Consider the following 24384-nt stretch of genomic DNA (forward strand, 5'->3'; position numbering starts at 1 on the left):
TCCAAGAGGCACTCTATCTCTGAGCTACACTCACTGCCAGCCCTAATTAATTTATTTATGTTTTTAATTTTCAAAGAGGGTCTAGCCAGGTGTTGTGGCACACGTTTGTAATCCCAGCATTTGGGAGGCTGAGACAGGAGGATCGCGGTTTGTGGACAGCCTCAGCTACTTAGTGAGGCCCTCTGCAACTCAGTGAGACCGGGTTTCAAAATAAAGAATAAAAAGTAGGACAGGGGGTATAGCTCCGAGGTCCAATGGCCCTGGGTTTCAACCCCAGACCCATAACAAAAGAGGGTCTCACTAGGTTGCCAAGTGTCTCACTAAATTGCTGAGGCTTGCCTGAAACCTGTAATCCTCCTGCCTTGGATTCCTAAACACAGGGATTACAGGTGTGCTCTTTTGTGCCTGCATGGAACCTTTGTTCTTAACTACTATCTACATTTATTTTTTTGTAGTACTGAGGATGAACCCAGGGCTTTGTACTTCCAGGCTACACCCCTAGACCTATTTTATATTTTATTTGGAAACAGGGTCTCCCTAAGTTGCTGAGAGCCTCACTAAGTAACTGAGACTGGTTTCAAACCTATGCGACCCTCCAGTCTCAGCCTCCCAAGTGCAGGGATTACACGCATACACCACCATGCCCAGCTTACTATCTACATTTATAATAAAACTAAAACCAGGGAGAGAACGGGACATTACCAAAGTTCCTCGGGAGTTCTCTTAGCTCTTAATCTGGTATTCCTCTGAACCTCTAGCTTTCAAGTCATAGAATGAGATCCCTTGACTCTAATCTTCATGGATGGAGAGATAGCTGGCATTATTTAAGCCTGAAGCCACAAACTGGCTTTCCCCAAGCCAAAATTCACCTGCAGAATTTTGTTTGTCCAGAGTAGTATTTGTTTAGAAAATTGACATAGACTTCCCCTAGGCAGGGCATCAATCACTGTCACTGTCCCCAGCTTTTCCTGTTTACATTTGCCAGGATTTTAACTCATTCATCTCTCCACCTGACTTGTGACAGTATTTGGGTTCATGACCCTTCTTTGCTTTTAAGTATTGATTACAATGCTTAATTGCAAGTACTACATGCACACACAATTTATTTACATGCATTCACATAAGCACAGCCTAGTCTGTTCTCACAAATAAGTTTTAGCCTTGCCCCAAGCCTGTCCTTATGTTTACTTAGCATTTCAAATTACATTTCCTATCTGATTTTAGTTTTATAGGTGTTCATGTGCTGAAGAAACTCAGCTATTGCTTTTCATTTCATACTGTGTTATGGTTCTTTCCCCTGCTATATCTGATTCCCTGTCATTCCTATTCTCTCCCCTTCTCCAAGCCTGTGTTAGGTCACCTGAAAACCATTCCACTCCTTACTTTTTAGGAATGGATGGAAAGTAAAGAAACCATTTTGAAAGACTCAGTCTATGCCAGGCATTCTTTGATTCTGTTCTCGTAAGTGACATAAGAAATAGGTTGCAGCACCCATCTTTTACAGATGAAGAAACAATCTCAGAAGAGATAACAAAAGGTGTTAGAGTTGTTAAGTTCTTTATTGGCAGAAATATTATTTGAACCCAAGTCTGGTTAACACCAAAACTTACTCCTTTTCCCTATTTCACCTTCTGTAAGGAAAGTGTATTAGATTTCTATCCCCATATCAAACACTACCACAAACTTGGCTGCTTCACACAATACCCATTAAGCAGCTTATGGTTCTGTAAATCAGAAGTATAGCACAGCATGACTAGATGCTCAGTTCAGGGTCTCACAGGGATGAAATCAAGGTGGTGGTGAGGCTGCAGGGTACCCTGCCAAACTGGCATGATTACGGAAGGATTCAGTTCTCTGTGGTTGCAGGACTAAGGTATCTATTTTATTTCATTTCTGGTTCTCAGCCAAGGGCCACACTCAGCTCTTGAATACTGCCTTTGTTCCTTGCCATATGGACCCAGTACCTTTAAACTCAGCAATTGAGACTCTTCCTTGTGGTGAATCCCTCTTACTCAGTGAATGATTTTCCAGGTAATGCCTACTACCTTTTAAGGACTCACCTCATTAGGTCAGGCCCACCAAAGATAACTCTCTTTAAAATTCAACCAAATTAGAGCCTTAATTACATCTGCCTGGTCCTTTCACAATAGCATCTAGATTACTTTGTGAATATACAAGTTGATGGAGGTATGTATATTTGAAGGCCTCATTAGAAGTTAGCCTGCCACAGAAGATGATTATGTTATGTTCTAAATTCTTTGAGATATAGGGAAGAGAAATATACTTGACATTGAGTAGAGGTATCATATTTTTAAGACTTTGGAAACTTCACCACATATTCACTTCTCCCTTAAAGTAGAAGGCATATACCTCAAGGAGGGAAGGAATACAGTGCATTAAAGTCACAAAGGTTAGAGAAGTCAGAGGTTAATCACTTCTGCTCCTCAGAAACACACTATGGAAGCACATTTGTAAAACCTTTCTCTAGTATTTTAGAGATAGCTCCCACCAGAGTCTAGTGCCTTGGGGCTGAAAATTAATTTCCATAGGATCAAATTATATTAGGCCAGGTACTCTAGGCCTATGAAAAGTAAGTTCAAAGCTGGATATGGTGGCAGAAGCCTTTAACCTGGGGACTGATACTGGAGGGTAGCAGGTTCCAGGACAGTTTTAGTAACTTAGCAAGACTCTAATTCAACATAAAAATAAAATAGAAGCCAGGTGTGATGGCTCATGCTTGTAATCCCAGCATTCCGGAGGCTGAGATGGGAGAATCTGGTTTCACAGACAGCCTCAACTATTTACTGAGGCCCTTTGCAATTCAGCGAGACCCTGTTTTAAAATGAAGAATAAAATAGTGTTGGGGTGTTAGCTCAGAGGTAGAATGTCCCTGGGTTCCATCCCCAGTACTGCAAAAATAAATAAATAAATAAATAAATAAATAAATAAATAAATAACTTGGTATCGCTCAGAGATAGAATGCCCTTGAATTCAATCCCCAGTACCAAAATACATAAATAAGTTAAACAAGTTGGATGCTGTGATGCACGGCTGTAATCCGAGTACTTGGGAGGCTGAGACAGAATGATCAGAGGTTTGAGACCAGGTTCAACAACTTAGCAAGACTCAGTTTCAAATAAAGAATAGAAAGGGCTGGGAGTATGCCTGGGTTCAATCTCCAGTACCAAAAATAAGAGCAGTTAAAGACAGGGAAGAACCTTGTTATGATCTTTTCTTGTCACAGCTCTGATCTAAGAATGAAAAGCAGGGAAGAGATGCAAAGCGACTTACACACAATCAGAATTTTCCATGTTTACTGCCCCCCTTTCCCTTGCTTCACCACTTACTTTAAGTAAGCCAATGAGTCTCTGCTTTGACACAGCGTCTGTCTAGCCTTTGCTCATGAAAGAATTAGATTTGACTCTGGGGCTCAGGTGCAGGCGAAGGGTGGGGCGTGCAGGCGGCCTTCATGGAAGAAAACAAGGCCTTGGGCATTGAGTAACAGCTGAGACTATCAAGCTCCATTGTCCAGCATTCCAAGTCATCTAGCGACATGCTGGGGTCGGCTTTGGAGAGAGAACAGAGGATTCCCCCAGCAGAATGAATGGAATCCGATTTCAATTATGTTCAATACAGTCACCCTCTTCAAGCAGAGAGGCCAGAACACCTGGTGCGGCTTGGGCCACTATGGCCACAGGGACAGCACATTACCTGGGTGCTGGAAGCAAGGGAGAATACAGCTTCTCTTTCCCAAGCAGATGTCTTATCGGTTTAGGGGGAAAGTACGTGAAAATGCCAGCCAGATCTCATTGGCACTACAGAGAGAAGGGAATTATTTCATCTTGAGGGATGCTCCACAGTTTTCACACATATTGATCTTACTTGTAATGAGTTTGTTTCGGTCCACAAGCCATTACCCCACTGAGATCTGAGTCATCAGTGGGATAGTCAAGATGACAGATTATATCTCACTGATGGCACAAGCACCAGTTGCTCCGTGGGTCGCTCCACCTTTTCCAAAAGCCCATAGATTCATCTCTGTTAATTCATTTGGATTCTTTTCTTCCTTATCAATAGCTTTAGTAGAGTGGCAAATGGAACAGCTGCCCCAGAGGACAATCTATATTCACATCCCTATTCAATAAAAATTTTCTAAGATGATGAAAGTGTTTCATATCTGTGTGGTCCAATTTATCAGCTGCTAGCTACAGGTGATTTTCAAATGCTTGGAAATATACCCAGTGGTGTTCAGGGATTATATTTTTTAATTTTATTTAAATGTAATTAACTTACATTTAAATAGGCACACATGATGTAGATAGTGCTCATCTAGAAGGAGCTCAGGGAGGTAAAATCTAAAACAGAGCAGGAATAAGTTAGAAAAAATACAGCCAAATTCAGGAGCACATGCCTATAATCCCAGTACTCGGGAACCTTAGATGGGAGCATCACAAGTTCAAGGCCAGAGCCTCAGCAACTTAGAGAAACCCTCAGCAACTTACAATATCCTTTCCAAAAGATAGGACAGGAGGAAGACTGATCTTGATTAATGAGGGTCTACATCCAAATATGTGTAAAATTATGAATATGACATGGTTACCCTGGACAACCATTGGTGGGGTGGGGGAGGGGAAAATGGGGGCAGGGGGAGAGGGCACCAAATATAGTTTAAATGTATACCATTTATATTCAATAAAATTTGTTTAAAATTAATAAATAAATTTGAAAATATTAAAATTTAGAAAACAATATCCTTTTCAAAACAAATAATAAAATAGGGCTGGTGTTGAGGCTCAGAATGTCCCTGGGTTCAATCCACAGTAACACACACACACATGCACACACACACACACACACACACACACACACCACAGAGGCAATGTAGCATAGATAATTACAAATTAGGAGGAGGAACTCTATCTAGTCTGCCACTAGGTCAGCTCACCTTCCCTGGCTTCAGCCTTTTCATTATGGACTTGAAAAGTTGAACTAATACCAGAAGTCCCAAAATGGTGGCTACAGATTGAATTCCAGTACTTGAGAAAGTGAAACAGGAGGATCACAGGTTTGAGTCCAAGCTCAGCAACTTAGAGAGAACCTGTTTCAAATAAAAAATAAAAAGGGTTGGGGGTACAGCTCAGAGGTAGAATGCCCCTGAGTTCAATCTCCAGTACCAAATTAAACAAATAAATAAGCAACCAAGCAAGGGGTGTAGCAGCTTAGAGTTCAAACCCCAATACCCCAAACAAACAACAAAAACATATGGATTTCAGGAAAAGTTTTATATTTTTAATACCTTCTAGGGGTGGGAAGCAGAAAGACACAGTAGAGAGAATGTGGGCTTTGTAGTCAGCAGCAGTTGCTAATTATTTGGCTCTTCTTGATGACTGGATTACCTCAGTTAACTCAACTGCAAACCAGGGATAAGAAATATCCCTAACCCCTAAAAATGATGTGGAGTTAAATGATAAAAGGCATTCATGAATTGAGGCACATATAAAGACATGAAAAAATAGTAGTTACTTTTTGCCATGTCTGGTAGCACATTCTTATAATACCAGCACTTGGGAGGCTGAGATAGGATTGAAGATTTTGGACCAGCCTCAGCAACTTAGTGAGACCTTGTATCAAAATAAAAAAATAACATAGGGCTAGAGATGTAGCTCAGAGATAGAACACTCCTGAGTTCAATACACAGTACTCACTAAATTAATTAATTAATTAATTAATAAAATTGATCTCCCCCCCCAAAGAATAATGCTTATTTCCATTTGCTTAGTTAGCTCAGCTACAGGGCGAATTACACCTCTGTCCTCTACCATGCCAGAAGGGGACCTCATAGTCTGGCAACTGAGCTCAAAGCCAGAAAGTGCCAATGATAGTGAGGGTGGGCTCTGTCTACAGGAACTGCACCAGTTAGACAGACAATATAGGCATCACCAATCTGTGTAGCCTTTTCCAAAATTCCATGTTAACAGTGGATTCACTGGATGACAATATACTGTGGAGGCTAAACATCTAGCTCTTGGAGAAGATGAGCTTGGCCCAAACCACATATAGCCTGTGCCTTTGGTGGGAGGTGAGAGTCGGCAGTGAGTGTGCCTATCTCATTACTGACTGTGCCCAATTCCTGCAGAAATTATTGTTGGAAAAAGCCATATTGCTCTCAGGGTCAGTTTTCTAGATTTCCTTATTATTTTTTCGAATACTTCTCGGTACTCCTTTTGTACCACCAACTCCATCGTTTTCCTCTTCTCTATCCTAGTGGTTGATGCATATATGTGGTCAATACTTGCATAGATTTGCTGAGCAAAACCATCATTGTACTCTGTACTGCACAACTTATTTTTCAAAGTAGAGCTGAAAGTCCAGTTCTGGATATGTACCTTTTTCTACAGAAGGTAGAAACAGATGAGCAGCAGGCTTTTTCTGTATTTATCCATTTAAACTGAGAAATGAACTACTCTTTGTTTTCTGCCTTTTTATTTATTATTATTATTTCAAAGGATTATAGAAACATCGGTTTATGATCCAGTCCCAATGCATCTGCTAATGCTAGACCTCAGAGTTATAACCTCTTCAATTATTTATACTTCTGGTAATAAAAATGCTAAGGAAAATAGCACAAAGTAAACACTGGCATGCCCCAAAACCTCTAAATGCGTGTGTGTGTGTGTGTGTGTGTGTGTGTGTGTGTGTGTGTGTTCGTGTGTGTGTGTGTGTGTTTGTGTGCATTACATATTTGTGAACACATGTGTGTTCACAAGCATTCACAAAGAAGATGGTTCTTGAAGTTTGAGTTTTGGATTACTGTGTTTTAAATAATTTTATTTCTTGTTTAGAATTTTTTCATGTAAATCTTTCAAACAAATTTATTTGTGCACTGTAATCATACATCTTAATGGGGTACAAGATGATAGAGGCATACATGCACACATCACTAATTCAGCCCTTCCCCAATTACCATCCTATCCCCTCCCTCTCCCTCTTCTCTTGTTATTGATTGGCTTTGATATGTTTATGAAATTTGGACAAATAATGTTATTTCTATCATTCATTATAATGGCTGACTTATCATGATTCCCATTGTAGTCAGATTGGTACAGGAAGAGTCATTGTGTCATTTCTTTAATACTGTTAGATATTTCAACCTTTCAACTTCTCCTTTTCCCCTAAACAAGAAAAATCAACATATTTGTTACATTGCATGTTTAAGCATAATTTTAACATCATAGTGTTCAGTGGGAAACACACCATGAAATTCCCATTTATTACACCCAAATTGAGATGATAGAATTTGGCAATTTAAGAATATAAGGAAACATCTAGGATATATTTGAACCTTGTTCCCATTTTATGTTTAAATTTTTAACGACTGATCATCTAGTCTCTAATCCACAGTGACCTGAGTGCTTTGCAGCATTTCCATCTTTAGAGAGATGTAACCACCAAAATGTGTGTGTGGAGCATGGGAAAAGGCTAAATTCCTAGTAGTCATACTTTCTGACACCCCTAGGAAACCAGAGAACAAATCCTTTCAAATAGATACTTTTCAAATAGGTACTTGATAGGTATTTTTCTAATAGATTTGCCTTTCTGGTTTCTCCCTCTGGCAATCATCTAAATATTCTATATGTATAAGCATTTACATTAGTCTCTTAAATTACAGTATTCAGTATTTGTCTAGTGCCAATAAGATAATGCCCAAGTATCTCCACAAAATATTCATACCTCTTTGTAATCAGGCCCTGTTAGTCAGGCTCAGTGGCATACATCTATAAACCCAGTACTTGGGAGGCTGGGAAAGAAGATCACAGGTTCGAGGCTAGTCTCAGCAACTTAGCAAAACCCTTGACGACTTAGCAAGATCCTATTTCAAAATAAAAATTTTAAAGGGCTGGGGTGTAGATCAGAGGTAGAATGTTCCTGGATTCAATTCCCTATCCAAAAAGTAAATCAAGCCCAATCTTTATCTTCAGCCTAATAAGTTGGCAGTCTCCCTGTATATGCAATATACATTTCAGAAACACTGATGCCTACTTGTTCTCCCAAACACTCCTCAGTGGTTTTGTCCCTCCTACCCATCCCTGCCCACTGAAATCCTCATCAGGCTTCAAGGTCTAGACCAAATGTCATTTTCAGTGTAAAGCATTTCCTAATCCACCTATGCCAAAAGTTTATTGTTTACTTTTATTTTTATTTTTTTTGGTAGTACTGGGGATGGAACCCAGGACCCTTCTACCTCTGGGCTACACTCCCAGACCTATTTTATATTTTATTTGGAAACAGGGTCTCTTAAACTAGCTGAGGCTGGCTTCGAACCTTTTATGCTTTTCTTTTAGTGTTTACTGGTCTGACATTTCTAAAAATCTTTTGTGGGGATTTATATCCCTTCTGTCAGACTTGGGCAGGGCCTGTGTCCTTTTCCTCACCCAGAAACAAATGTCTAATAACATATCTATTGAATAAATTAATGAGTAAATGGGTGAATGAATCATAAATATTTGTAAATGAGTTAACTGAAGGTCCAGGTATGAATTACTGAAGTCTGCATTTAGGCAGAGCCGAATCCAAGGGTATTCTCAGTTGGACTGGCACAAAGATTGGGGGAGAAAGCAAGGTATGAAAATCAGGGCTTAGAAGTCACTGAGATGATGAATCATCTATTAAAATCAGTATTGAATGGCCACCTGTTCTTAGATAGTTTAGAATCCATGACCAGGAAAAATGAACATCTTTATTTTTTTAGCTCAGAAAGTTTTCTTAACATGGTAGTTTCACTGTGTGTTTTTGGTCACTATGATAAATTCAAATTTCTCTCTTTTACCATTAGCTCGTAAGCTGAAGAAACTTGGCAATCTAAAACTGCAGGAGGAAGTAGAGCCTTCCGGCGCCAGCAGCCCCACTGAGGAACCATCGCCAAAGATGACAGTATCACACATCGAAGGCTATGAGTGTCAGCCCATCTTTCTGAATGTCCTGGAAGCCATTGAACCAGGCGTGGTATGCGCTGGACATGACAACAACCAGCCCGACTCCTTTGCAGCCTTGCTCTCCAGCCTCAATGAACTGGGAGAGAGACAACTTGTGCATGTCGTCAAGTGGGCCAAGGCTTTGCCTGGTAAGGAAAAGAACAATGAGGGCATGGAATACAGATGATCATATTTAGTGAGTACTTTTATGAGCCAGGTTCTTCCTAACCCATCAAGTCTTCACTGTCATAATGGGCAATGGATTGGGATAATCCTCACAACTTAAGGGAATTGAGCTAGGTTCAGTGACACACTCCTGTAATCTCTGTACTTGGGAGACAGGAGAGGAGGATCACAGGTTCTAGGACAGCCTCGACAATTTAGAGAGACTTAGCAAAATACCTTGCTGGGGGTGGAGTGTAGAGGTAGAATGCCTCTGTGTTTAATCCCCACCCCCCTACACACAAGTCACAACCAGTACTAAATGAGTGAAAAAACACCTACAGGAAAGAAGAAAATGAGTTGGGCATGGTGGTGCACACTGGTAAACCCAGTACTTGGGAGGCTGAGACAGGGGATCACAGGGCTGAGGCCAGCCTTAGCAACTTAACAAGATCCTGTCTCAAAAATTAAAAAGGGCTGTCAGTGTGTGTCAGTGGTATAAAGCCCCTGGTTTAAGTCCTCAGTACTAAAATAAAAATTTAAGTAAACCATATGGGTATTGAGTCATAAAGCAAGGAGATAGACAGCATGATAGAATGTCCCACATGACTCATGTTGATGCACAGTAGTCAGGTTTTCTCATTTAACCCCAGTTGTGGTCAGCAAATGTTACTATAATCATGAATCACATAGATAAATATCTACAAATGCCTTAGGATGCTTTTCTACATGTGCATATATAGTCTTCACCCAAAAGATAATCTTGATCCTGACTGACTTTTAAATGTTATACCATAAGAAATCCTATAGAAGGGGAGAAAGAGCATGGGGTTAGAAATCAGAATTCTTAGGTTTTGATCTCAGCTCTTCTGATAACTCATTAAGCAGTTCCTAACCCTTCTTCTCAGTGTATGTATGTATGTATGTATGTATGTATGTATGTGTATATATATATATATATATATATATATATATTATAAAGGATAGTTTGTTTCTAAATATTTCTTAAAAGAACCCTTAGTGTTAGTTAAACTTCATTAGAAATCATAGTGGTAGGAAATTATAGGTGATAATGAAAGAATTATCAAGTGTTTATTTAACTTCTGTTTGGGTACCTCCAGTGATGAAGAACTTACTTCCTTACTAGGCCATCTGTTTTTTAAACAAGTCTGATTACAGCTTAGCGAAGCTTTAGAGATCCTCTATCCAAAGATTCACGAACTTTCCTTTAGTTGTACAATGCTTTATTTCTCAAAAACATTGTACAAAAATGGCTGGACTGTATCTCAGTGGTATAACACTTGATCAGCATATGTAGAGTCCTGGATTTTATCTCCAGCACTGCATAAAAATTCGTTTTATACAATCAGCTTTTACATGGACTGGAGATTTAACCCAGGGCTGCTCTATCACTGAGCTATACTTCCATCCATTTTTGTTAATTTTGAGACAGGGTTTCACTAAGTTGTTCAGGCTGGCCTCAAACCTGTGATCTTCCTGCCTCAGCCTCTCAAGTGCTGAGATTAAAAGCATGCTCCAAGATGCCTAATTTGTTTTGTACAATTAATATGAATTAATATTTAAAAATTAAAAATAGAAAATTTAAAAATTAAATTTTAATTTTTAATTTTTTACTGGTGCATTGTATTCATACATCATAATAGGATAAAACACTTGTGTAGACAAACATGTACACATCACCCAGTTATCCCCTACCCAATTTCCACCCCAGTCCCTTCCCATTCCTCCTTCCCTTGCTTGGCTTAGTGGTTGACATCTATATGTTTGTTTAAGTACATCATGTGCTTTAGAGAGTTTCCTTCTTCCCCCTTCACATCCCTTCAGTTAGGTTGCCTTATTTGCTCCTTTATAGGATCTCCTTTTTCACCCAGAAATGAGACTAGTAGATTTAAAGTCAGTTTGGGACCTGTGTCTCACCAGCTCAGCCTCTTTATCACCATACCAGGTAGGCCCCAAATCATTCTTGCAGAATCTTGTTGGCTTCAGGGAACACAGTTTGAAAATCAGTGAAGCATATGCTCTTTAAAGGTTCTTCTAATCCTGAGATTACATGATTCAAAGATTCTTTTGAAATATCAACAACCAAATGTCCTCCTGTAGAGTCAAAGATTAACCTGCCTTCTAATAATAATTACTATTGAAATGGAAATTTATGGTGAAAAGAGCATTTCCTATGTATTGCCTCATGTGATTTCTATGTATTACCTGACCCTAATTCTTATAAGAATCCTCAAAAGTAGGGGTTCTTTCCCCTACTTTATAAGAACCTCAAAGTTCTGAGAAGAGAGGTTACTGGCCTACACAGCCAATAAGCAGCAGGGCCATAACTTGATTCTTGGTCCTTTTCTGATTCCAAATCCTGTCCTCATTCCATTCTATATATAGTCAAGAGCCTCCTGCAGTTCTGTTATTGTGCGCTTTACAGCTAGGGGCCAAAGCCTCATTGAAGACCAATTGGGTCCTATTGTGGGCTTGAAACTACTGAAAATATTACATGTTGCCCATCAGACCCCTATTTTGTATTTCTATCTCACAAGGCCCAGTCGCAGCCATTAGACCGTGGCTAACATTTTCTCATCTTGGGAAGTGAAGGTTGACTAGCCAATAAGATCACTGGGAAGGAGGCCCAAGGCCTCTGGGTGGATATGCACTGTGCCAAAAACCAGAGTTCACACAGAAAGAATGAAAACGTTGCTTTAATTCTTATCACTTATTTAGCTGGAGTTCTTGATGTCATGTGTTTGATAGAGATTCAAAGTTTAATCTCCCCAAGCTGTTTCCAGCTTGGGGAGATAGAGATAGTAACATATCTCTATTTATAGGGTACAGAGCCTTTTCACATATATGATCTTCAAAACAGTCATTTGAATCTTAAGGCCTATTATTTCCATTTCATATGACTCAGCTCAAAAAGGTTAACTTGTTCCATTGGTCCCTTAACGAACAGAACCAGAACTTGAGGTCAGACACTCTGATTTCTAATTTGGTGGTCTTGATCATAAACTAGTACACATCTTTATGGTAGAATTTGTGTGACAGGAGATTACTGTCTTTTTTTGGTACAATCCCCAGGAAAGACGCCCTATCCTTACATTAATGAATCTGTAAGACGAAATCAGTTCCATCTATCTTGTTAGAGTGATCTCTGACTCTAAGTCATTTAGAAACATGAGTTTCAAAAGAAAGTTGATTACCACATTCATAAGGACTGCTATTCCTATTAAGAGTATTACTTCAAGTTCAAATAAATTGCTCATCTAACAGATTGAGTTCTTGTTTTATAAAAGGCATGACTTTTATTTATAACTTAAATTTTATTATAACTTTCCTGTGGTGGTGATATCTAGAAATTGCCTACTCAGGAACCTGTCAAATTAATAAATTATAACTGTAATAAATTACAACTGTAATTTAAGGTCAGAGAAGTAGATTGTATGTACACAGTATATTTAGAATCAGATGTATCTGGTTTGGAATGTGGTTGTATTACCACAAGCAGATTACATGTCTTCTTTGTGCTTCTCATTTGCAGAGATAGCAGAACAATTGCTACCATGAAAACTGTCATCAACATAAGAGATTATATATCAAGCGTATCTAGTACACTAAACAAAATATAATAGGTGTTCTCTAAATTTTTGTTCATTATTGTGTGGTTTGATTACTAACCCACTGATTTCAATAAGCTCAATAGAATCTACCACCAAGCTTTCCTAGCAGCTCATGCACAGACTTCAAAGTTGAATTGTCTTTGAAGACCTTGACTGTTAGGTGCACAATAACAGTAAAGACTTACAAACCAGCCTTGCTTAGAGATTGTTGTCCAAGACTAGACATGAGACTATGTGTTTCCACTGTTGATTGTTAATAATCATATCAAGTGGATTCTAATATTCCTAATACTCTAATGAGAAAGCAAACTGCTTCGGCTTCCTAATCTGTTCAGTATGTTTTACAACTTGAGAATGACTCCTCTCTATGTTTCCAGCACATCCCAGCACAGTGACAAATAGGAGTTGAGTGAATGTGGACCTAAGGAAATCTGTAGGGCTTAGGCCACTATTTCCTCAAGTCATCATTTGCTAACCATAGTATCTGAATAGATCACTTTGAAATTCAGGCATTAAGAGAACCGAGTTAGGTGTTGCAATCATATGGAACCTATAGGAAAATTAGGCCTCTGCATTCGTTGCTGATGTGTACATGGTCATTTGGTTATAGCGCTAAGCAGTTCTCAGTAAGGGTTGTTAATTAGTCAAAATAAGTTTCCTCTTCTCTCATCTATTTAGTTAGTTTGCTGGCATTCTTGAAGTGGGGTGGGAGAAGAATCTGTATGGACAGTTTCTTTGATCCCTGTACTGTTTAATCTTTTTTTGGGTTATTAGGAAATGAACCTAGGCAATTCTACCTTCAAGCTATGCTCCAGACCAAACAAGGTCTGGCTAAGTTTTGAAGGTCTCTCTAAGTAGCTGAGGCTGACAGTGAACCTGTGATCTTCCTGTGTCAGTTTCCCAAGTCCTGGGATTACCTGTGTGCACTATCACACCCACTCTGCACTGTTTTATCATCATCTCTCCACACACATCCACATTTACACACTTTACCAGAAGATCAGGGCTCATCAGACAAAGCATTTTTTCTATTGCCACAAATCCTAGAGGTTGAGGGTTCAAACTCTTAAGCCTTTCCCCAGTGGATGCTTGGATGCCACCTGCTTGGACCCTAATTATTGTATCCTACCAGGAAATATTATTCCCAGGCATTCTGTATTGCAGAAAGGCTCCAGACAGAAAATAGTTTAGGGTCTGAGCATCCAGCCAGTTTATTGCCATTTGCTCATAGTGAAAGTGGGAGGCACAGGACCTGGTAGCTGAGATTGCAGCCAAGGTTGTTGGTATGAAAGACTCTAAAATGCCTGATATCGGGAAGATTTGGGATCTAAAAGAAAGGGCAATGGAGTGTATAGGTGAGAAGGTATGAGCCAAGAAGAACAATGTGTCTGGATAATAAACACTTCAGACCTAAGACTGTGTCGAAAGAAAGTGAATGAACTTGGTATCTCCTGAGCTAATACCTTCAGAACTGGAGTGAAAAATGTATTGGAGAAGAAAATCAGAACAACTGGGTACCCTATTTGTTCAGCTGCAGATAGACTGTATGATCTTGGACAAGTCAATTCACTTCTCTGACCCTCAGGTTCTGTGTTGATAAAGTTAATGTCATATCACCAACTCTCTGGGATTATGGGGAGGTTAAATGAGGTCATCAACAGGAAAGTGAGAAGTCCAATATAAATTCAAAAAGGCATTCTTAAGGAAGTATAGCATAACAATATTTCAGTTCATTCTGAGTTGATCAAGGAAGAGAGAAAGATGGTGCTGTTAGGAATGAGGTGTGAGGTGATGCCTTTGTAAATTTAAGCAGCAGGGCACAGTGGCACATGCCTGTAATCACAGTGCAGGAGAGGCTGAGAAAGGATCACAGTTTTGAGGCCAGCAATATGTAGTAACTTAGTAAGACCCTGATTCAAACTAAAAAATAAATAGGGCTGGGATGTAGATTAGAGATAGATTGCCTATTGGTTCAATTCCCAGTATCACAGAATAAATAAATAGGTCTGAGGGTATAGCTCAGAGGCAGAATGGCTTTGGGTTTCATTCCTAGTACCACAAAATATAAATAAATAAATAAATAAATAAATAAATAAATAAATACATAAATACATAAATAAATACATAAATAAATACATAAATAAATAAGAGGATGGTGGTATAGCTCAGAGATAGAAAGTCTCAGAATTCTTTTTTTTTTTTTGGTGTGGTACTGGGGTTCCTGGAAGCCCTTGTAGCTCTGGGCTACACTCCCAGACCTATTTTTATACTTTTTTTTAATTTGGAAACAGGGTCTCTTAAGCCAGCGCAGCTGCCTTCGAACCTGCGTGATCCTCCTGTCTCTTCCTCCCAAGCGCAGGGATTATAAATGTGTGCCACCACGCCCAGTGAAAGTCTCTGCATTCTATCCCACACACCTCTCAATATTCACTACATGGTTATTTGTGTGTATATGTGCATATATATATATATTTTTTTTTCATATATATCCATATATATGTGAACTTTAAGCATCCAATTATTTGTTTATAAAACTTCATGATAAAGTAGCCATATCTAATTCTACCTATGTGTTATTGCAGAGAGTTGCATCTGGGATGCTCTGTCTTCTGAACTTGAGATGTCATTTGGAGATCATTTAACTCTCATTTTAGGAAATGAAAAAAATGAAGGCACTTAGTCCATTTCTTTAGTTAATATTTCTCAAAGGCAAAGATGATTCAGAAGATATAGCCCCTATCTTAAATGTGCGCTAAGTCTTGTGAGAGAGACAGACATATTTACAGTTTAAGTGCTGTGAAAGAGCTACACAAAGTACAATGAGAAAGTCAGAGATGACTCATGAAGACATCTGCTTGGATAAGGTGGGACGAGCTTCACAGAGGAAGTTGCCTTTTAAGTCAAGACTTAAAAAATGAGTGAATTATTTGTCAGATGGAAGGCCTGGGGTAGGGGAATGCATTCTAGACAAAGCAACTGCCTCTCAGAGACAGCAGAGCTGCAGAGAGGCCTGAGAAGGCATAAAACGTTCAGCAAACCTTACATTTCTCAGAATGATTGGGCTCTAAGTTGTTAGCAGACAAGTGGCAATAAATTTGTCAGGAAAGCAAATTACAAATGATCCATTTGTGTGTAGGGGCAATAGGCCAGGGATGGTAGAAAGGTAGGAAAGTAGTATGGTAACTGTTAAGTAGCAAAAAATGGGGAAGTAAAGACAAAAAGGTCAGAGAGAAGATAAGGAGTGTGAAGGTGGTGTGAAGGAGGCAGTTACTGTCTAGGTATTCCCCACCCATAAGCTGACATGGAGTGATAACCCTCTCCCAGGGCTGTTACAAGGGCTGCATTAGATTAGAGCTAGGAGACAGCTTTGTAAACTGAGAAGTGTTGTCCACATGGCTGAATGAGCTATTGCACTGGATCTTCAGAAAATTATAACAGTCAAAAGCATGAGATTTGGAGTCTAACTGCTGGACTTTGGAACTTGGTCTGCTGATTATTAGCCATATGATCTCATACATGTTCACTGATCTCCCAGTGACATGCCACTAACTCAGAATAACCTTAAGACAGGATAACCTGTCTTAATTTGTTGCTGTGAGGGTTAAATGAGATAATATGTCACATACGTAGAAAATAGTTTGTTGTAAGCAATCAGTATTAGATTATTTTCCTCATCCAACTGACAGTGCCCTACTTTTGCCTCTGTCAGGTTCTCATTTGAACAGGTAAGTGAAGTAGGGAGGGCCCAAATATTATTCTCATCATCTTTTACTCCCACTTGCTGGCAGCCAGCACTGATGGTCTCTGGATTCCTCATGGCCTGACTGAATGCTGGAAATTCTCAGCTCAGTATAGGCCCAGACTTTGTTCAGACCTTGAATGCTTTGACTGACCACTACTTCTGCTCCTTCTTCTCCAGGCTTCCGCAACTTACACGTGGACGACCAGATGGCAGTCATTCAGTACTCCTGGATGGGACTCATGGTGTTTGCTATGGGGTGGCGCTCTTTTACCAATGTCAACTCCAGGATGCTATACTTTGCCCCTGACCTGGTTTTCAATGAGTAAGTGCTCCTGTGACCCGGTCTCACCTAAACACAGCAGCCCAGCTAAACCTGTTTGATGGCAATAATGATGGGACTGACAGTGGAGGTTAGTTCTTTTTGACATGCAAGTGGAGGCACCAGCCGAACAGCTCAGTCTGAGCTGGTTTTGCCTGAAATCAAACTGATGGAAGGCCAAGGGGTTGGTCACTTGGACAACCATCTCCTTTCCAAGACCTGATCCTGATATTTTAGTCATGCTTTTGACCTGCTTTGTAACTTATCTCAGAATGCCATATAAAGAGCCCTACCTGTCTTATAGAAGGGGCAAAAAGACTCTGGTTATGAAGGCTAAATTTCCTTTGACACTTGCTACCACAGAGGGCTACTATGACTCATCATTTGTTGAGCAACTCCTTTGTGCCAGGACTATGCTAGAACTTTCTAAATCCTATCTCACTGAGTCCTCATGGTAACCTGCTCTTTCCTTTTCATCAATTATCCTAATTTTTTAAAAAATTATATATTTTATTGGTGCATTATAGTCTCACATCATAATGTAGATCATGTTGACAATAGCATATATTCACATAGTACTTGGTGCTCTTGTCCACACCCTGTCCACCCTCCTCATTTTTTCCTCCCAATACTGAGTATCCAGGTTATCAATTATCCTATTTTTTTTTTGGTGGCACTGGAGTTCCTGGAAACCCTTCTACCTCTGAGCTACACTCCCAGACCTATTTCATACTTTTCATTGGAAACGGTCTCTTAAACCAGTGTGGCTGGTTTCAAGCCTGCGCGATCCTCCTGTCTCCACCTCTCAAGCGCGGGGATTACAAGCATACACCACCACGCCCAGCTCAATTATCCTAATTTTAATGAATGGAAGAAACTAAAGTGACTTTGGCCCTACCATTTTTCTTTTCATTTTCTTAAAGAATTTTAAATATTGCTGAAGTTTTTACTGCAATTATGTAGATTATATATATTAATTGTATAATATAGTATTTAATATATTAATAGTGATAATATATTAATAATATCATTGGAATTATTGTATATAACAATATACATTATATGCATATATGCACATATATACATACATATGTATACATATGTATATATGTGCACATATATTAGGTACCTGGAACTGAACCCATGGCCATTCCACCTCAGAGTTACACTTTCAGCCTTTTTTTCATTGTTTTTATATTTTTTTTATTATTTTATTTTTATTTTATTTTAAAATTTTTATTTGTACATCATTTTTATTTTCTTAAACATATTTAACTAATACCTTCCCTGCCATCAGTTTCCATCATCCTTCATGAATTTGTCCAAAGACTCATGTTTTGAAATTCTCAGTTTTACCATTTTTCAAATCACCATTTTTGCACGAGACCCTTATCTTCCCTGACTTTATTTCCTAATCTGTTAATAATAACAGAAGCTTCTTAAATGGTTATAATTAAATAGGAACTGATAGATATGAGGTATTTGGCTCATGATAGCCAAGAAATAAAGAATAAAATCTCTTTCTGATTGCACTGTTCCCTAATGGTGATAATTTTTTCTGCATCTGCTGTCTGAGGTCTCTCAATGGCATTGTGAATGGAGCTGACCAGAATAATCGTCCAAAGGACCTTGAGCTTATTTCACAACAGAATTCTTTCAAGTCAGGGCAGGAATTGATCTTTCCTCTCTTTCATAGTTCCCTGTATCATAATATTGCTATACGAGGAAGAGTTAGTGTCCTTAGCCGCCCTCTCTTGATCCAGCCAACCCTGGTAGCCAAAAACTAAGAATAACCACTGGGCTTTTGGCATGACCTGCCCTGTGGTTTTCAGATCTCCAAAGAGTTACCTATGATGCCATCTTCTGGGTAAGATACTTAAAAGCCCCCTAAATGGGGCGGGGATTGGGTAAGGGCTAATTGGGTGATGTGTGCGTGTATGTCTACACAAGTTTTTAATCCCAGTAATATGTTCGACTACAATGCACCAATAAAAAATTTTTAAAAGCCCCCTAGCATTCCATCTCCCACTCCCAAGCCCCCTGTTGCCCTTGACTGATCTAAATTAAGTCTCTGAGAACTTGATCCACCTTCTACAGATCCCTGAGACCTTTAGAGCTTTGAAAGGTAATAATAGGTTACTTGCCATATCCTTATGTGCCTCTTGATCTCTGTGTAAGTATATTGCATCCCTCTTCATCTTTCTGGTTGGACCCCATCTCATCCAAAGGTGTCAGGGACACTCCATATGAACAGGGGCCACCAAGTCTTAAGCCTCCTGAAACAGTACTCTTTTCTCTTGTAGAAAACTACTCTGCTAGAGCTTTCCATCATCTCTACAAATATTTAGAGCTGTGTTTCTCAGTATGGATGCTGTTGATATTTTGGGAAAATGAATTTTTATTGTGTGAGATAATCTTGCACATTAGAATACGTTTAACATCCCTGGCACCTGCTCACTAAATACTAAACAGGATTCCAGTCACTCTGACAGCTCAAACTGCTGCACACATTTCTAACATCTACTAGGGAGGCAGTACGCCCCAGTTGAGACCACTACTTGTTGCCAGACTCTTCAACATACTAACGGTGTGTGTGGGGGGGGACTAAGGCCCAAAGAGAAAGAGGAGAACTCATCCAAGCTGGGTCAACCTATGTGCTGTTTCCTGTGATACTAATTTGTACTATAGCCTCGGTTTGTTTATTTTCTTCCTTCTCTGTATACAACACATAGTGTAAGGCTAATGGGCTTGAATTTTAGCTATGTGGTGTTCTGAAAAGTACTGAGCCTCAAATCTCACTTGGACAATGGTGAATAGTATCACAGCAGCACATATACTTACTATGTGCCAGGAGCTGTGCTCAGTAGCTTCCAATCTTCATTTCCCCCTCTTCTCCACTCTTTTTACTCCGACCTACCTCTGCTGTCATCCTGAATTCCATTTCTGTCCCTCTTCTTCTGTATTCCCCTCTTCTCCTTTCCTTCCTTTAATTTTCCCCCAGTTATTTTGGCCTGTTATTATTCCCTTCTGTTCTTAACTCCTGTCCTTCCCCTTTTTTCCTTGCCCCTTAATTTCCTACCTTCTCTGTCTTTGGGAGCTTGTGGAAATATTCTAGGACTCCTCCATTCCAGAACTATAATTTCAGTGGTAAAAGAACTACAGTGTTGCCATAGACATAGGTATGGAAGTACAGTGTAGATCATAGCAGGGCTATGTTCCAGAATCTTATTCCACAAGTATCTCAGATGATAGAGCTTGGAACAATACTGCTCTGGTCAGTTGGCATGTGATCCTATCTCAACACATGCCTTTTCAAGTTAGAATTCAACCTGAGTTGAAAAAGTCTACACTGTTTACCCTTTTCTTTCCTTCTCCAGGAAATTCAAGAGCTCTCTGAGATAGTTCTCTGAGCTTCCACCCAGGTAATGCCAGTCTTGCCCAGCCTCTGGTCCAAGCTAGTGGCTTAGGGAACAAAATGTCAAACCACAGCTTTTTGAGGCTCTATTTGAAAGCTCTTTGTCCTCATCATTTAAGTGGGAGGCAATTCCCCTTTGCTTCACATATTATACAATTACGGTCTTACACACACATACATACACACACAATTTCTGAAGTGCAAAAAAATGAAAGGCCTGTTAGCGAGAAGATATTATATCTTCTCTTAGAGATATGCCCTGACCAGTCATGCAATAGAAATGCCCCCCTGGAAGCTGTCCAAGCCTTAGCCATATCTCCATAAAATTTATAGGTGATAATGTGACAAACTGTTCACAGGTCACCATTATAAAAGCAGCTCACATGTGTTTACAACTCCCAAACTGTGATAAGGAACAACTGGTCCATGAGGGAGTGGGCTCTCCATTAGCAGGGGACAGTTAGTTTAGACATTCAAAAGCACTCTGGTAGTTTGGAAGCATTGAAAGTCGTTTTGAAAGAACAATGTGGAATCACTATCACTGGGAGTTTGATGTTGTTGTTGTTGTTGTTGTTGTTTATTTTTGGTACCAGCAATTGAACCCATGGGAATTTTACCTCTAAGTGACATTCCCAGCCCTTTTTTAAAATTTGTTTTTATTTTGAAACAGGGTCTGGATAAGTTACAGAGGATCTCACTAAGTTGCTGAAGTTGGCCTGGAACCTGCAATCCTCCTGCCCCAGCCTCCTAAGTACTGAGAGTCAACATGCTTGCTAGGGAGCTTTTAAATAAATAATTAAGTCTGTATTATGGGAAATGGATTTTGATCCAAGAGGCAGGCTGGCAGGCATGTTGACAGGATAAATGCCTGTGGCCACTTACAAATCTTGATATTCTTATGTGAAGTGCTGATTGCAGGGTTCTTCCTCCTAGAAATGTTCCAAGTTAGGCCTGGTTCAGAGGTAGGGTTTGGCTCTCGTTATAGCTGGTATACTACAACTATATGTAGTCAGGGAGACCATGTGCTTACCCTATTGTTTTCATTTGGTTATGCTTTCCTGTGCCTAAATCAGGAAACAGACAGGGCACAGAGACCTGGAAGTTCCATGTGTTAACCCACATCCTGGCCAGGAATGATGAGTAGTTATCAGGATGTCGGTATTGGGGGTGGAGATGGAAGAACAGCTTTGTTTCTTTTTGTTCCTTGCCACCAAAGCACAAGAAAGAGAAAGATCATGATTTTCTTTGAAAACATGGGAAGGAAGGCTGCCCTCAGCCATTTTCTCTGGGTCTGCCCTTAGCATCATTCCTCTACTTCTTCCATGTCCCCTTCTCAGGTACCGCATGCACAAGTCCCGAATGTACAGCCAGTGTGTCCGGATGAGGCACCTCTCTCAAGAGTTTGGATGGCTTCAAATCACCCCACAGGAATTCCTGTGCATGAAAGCACTGCTTCTCTTCAGCATTAGTAAGTGCCTGGGAGTACAGGAACTCCCCCTGGGAGCACAGAGGCCTAGAGGGTGCTGCTTTCTCCACTAAAAGGTTATCATGAAGAATCCAGTTCCTGGACATTTCCCTACTTCTTTACCCTTCCTCCCTCAACTCTCTCAGCATCATTTTTCCTAACAAAAATCGTTTTCATGGCTAGAGATCCAGTTGTTTGGTAGGCTCCTGCCTCCATCAGATACTTACCTACTCCCAGTCTCTCTGCAGGAATAGGCATTTCTGGCTGGTTTTAGTAGTTCTTGGAATTTTTCCACAGCTTGAGCTATAGCACAAGCATGAGACACTCCACCATATACAGTGCAGAACAGGAGAGCAGGAAGGATTGCCTTTTGAAAGGCATTTCCTCTTCTACTGACAGTCGGAGGTTTATGTGAGCCACTGAGCCAGGGATTGTTTGGAAGCTAAGTAACCTTTCTTCACTGTCTCATCTAAAAAGAGCATCAGGAGAAAGGGGTCAAAATTTGAAATGAGAAGCTAGATATTTTAATTCTCTAAATCAGAGCTGAATGGTGAACAGCATAGAACCTTGGGTCCTAAGAAATGAGTACACAAGAAGACTAAAAAAAGAAAAAGATTCAGTAAATTTTACTCATTTGATTCCCTTCCACTTGGTGCCAGCTATCCTTTTCCCTAAAAGCTCTCTGGCATACCAAAGACTCCAGGCACAAAGACTTCAAGTGACAGGAAGCCACATAGATAGTTCCCTTCTCTAGGTGGTGGGAGTAAAGTTTGTGGTCAGAAAACTTGGTACTTTGTCTAATCCTCCTTCATGGGCATGCTTTCCCTCCCCATTCTGTCTTCATCCCACATCAGTTCCAGTGGATGGGCTGAAAAATCAAAAATTCTTTGATGAACTGCGAATGAACTACATCAAGGAACTGGATCGTATCATTGCATGCAAAAGAAAAAATCCCACATCCTGCTCAAGGCGCTTCTACCAACTCACCAAGCTCCTGGACTCTGTGCAGCCTGTAAGCAAATGAGGGAAAGAGAGCGAGCGGCCTGATAGAGCCAAGGGATAATAGGTCCCTCTACAGTCTGGCACCACCTGTTGGGAGGTGCTCCTATTCCCCTCTGGCTTTGAATGTGTGGTCTGGGTTGAAAATGCAATGGAGAAGAAAGGAACACAGGTCAGAGTGTCCCAGCTGAATGCTGTGAGAAGGGTGGAGGACTTGAGAACAGAGCAGTGGAAACTCAGGGAAGGAGCTGAAAACACATGAATTCTCTAGAGAAACAAAGCCGACCTGGATGTTTTTACCCATTTTTTTCAGTCATGTACATGTGAGTTGGCCTCTATGTATGAGAGAGTGAGGGTGTGTGTGAGAGTGTGCATGTGTGAGAGAATATGTGTGTATAAGAATGCATATGAGAGAGTGTGTGTGAAAGAGTGAATATGAGAGGATGTATGTAGGTGTGAGAAAGAAAGAAAATGTGTGTGTGTGTGTGTGTGTGCGCGCGCGCGCGCTAGGAAAGAAGAATGCTCAGTCTTGAATCAGAGTGCTTGCAATGGTATAAGAATCCCCATGGGAGCCCTGGAGACAGTTTACACACACACACACACACACACACACACACACACACACACACACTTACACCTCAGTATCATAGAGTATGTCCAAGCATAGAAAAAGGAACCAAACACCAAAAGGCCTGGAAATCAGAGGTGGTGGGGGAAACATCTGGCAGAAGCCACCTCCTTGCCAACTGAATGTCTCTTTTATTGCCCCTTGCAGATTGCCAGAGAGCTGCATCAGTTCACTTTTGATCTGCTAATCAAGTCCCACATGGTGAGCGTGGACTTTCCGGAAATGATGGCGGAGATCATCTCTGTGCAAGTGCCCAAGATCCTTTCTGGGAAAGTCAAGCCCATCTATTTCCACACACAGTGAAGCTTCGGAAGCCCCTGTCTCTCTCTCCCACCCCACTTACCCTTTCAAGTGTCTTCTGCCTGTTATAACTCTGCACTACTTCTCTGCAGTGCCTTGGGGAATTTCCTCTATTGATGTACAGTCTGTTGTGAACACGTTCCCAAGTTCTATTTGCTGGGCTTTATTTTTTTCTCTTTTTATCCTTTTTTTCTACTTCCCTCCCTCTCTCACCCTTCCATGGCACCTTCAGACTGCTCTTCGTTGTGGCTCCTATCTATGTTTTGAATGGTGTTGTGTTTCTTTAAATCTGAGATGATCCTCATGTGGCCGGGTGTCAAGTTGTGCTTGTTTACAGCACTGTGCTGCGTACCAGCCGCACAAATGTTCACTTACCTTATGCCATGGGAAGTTTAGAGAACGAAAAGTATCCAGAGAAGAAAGTTTGAACAAATAAACATAGAAAATGACAACAACAACAACAACAACAACAACAACAACAACAACAACACAGCTGAAAACTTTGCTGGGGCTTTTTTCTCAAAAGCATACAAAGAGAAATCCCCAAGGAAGCCAGCAGTGATGAGAAGGCCCATGAGGAGTCACTCTTTCTCTTCATCCCCTCCCTCCCAGAAAGACTTCAGTTTTTGCCAGTGGCTGTTGCCATTAAAGAACAGAGTGACCCTAGAGCTGAGCTGGCAGGAGGTGGTACAGAGAATTGAGAAGACAAGGAGGGCTGATGGATCACTATTACCTGGCTGCAGCCTTGGT

The 24384-nt window shown here is 40.3% G+C and overlaps 1 protein-coding gene across 1 annotated transcript in view; it reads left to right on the forward strand.

The window, feature by feature from the left end:
• The window catches only part of AR (androgen receptor), a gene marked incomplete at both ends in the record, with an annotated part of 191538 nt that extends 167901 nt beyond the window's left edge, over positions 1–23637 (forward strand). Inside the window, 5 exons of the mRNA XM_080719506.1 lie at positions 8834–9121; positions 16686–16830; positions 21580–21710; positions 22562–22719; positions 23482–23637. Coding sequence (XP_080575632.1) covers positions 8834–9121; positions 16686–16830; positions 21580–21710; positions 22562–22719; positions 23482–23637 — 878 coding nt within the window. The remainder of the gene's footprint in view (positions 1–8833; positions 9122–16685; positions 16831–21579; positions 21711–22561; positions 22720–23481) is intronic.
• Between the last annotated feature and the right edge of the window lie 747 nt (positions 23638–24384).

This window comes from Muscardinus avellanarius, assembly GCF_963383645.1.
Source record: "Muscardinus avellanarius genome assembly, chromosome: X".
Lineage (NCBI taxonomy): Eukaryota > Metazoa > Chordata > Mammalia > Rodentia > Gliridae > Muscardinus > Muscardinus avellanarius.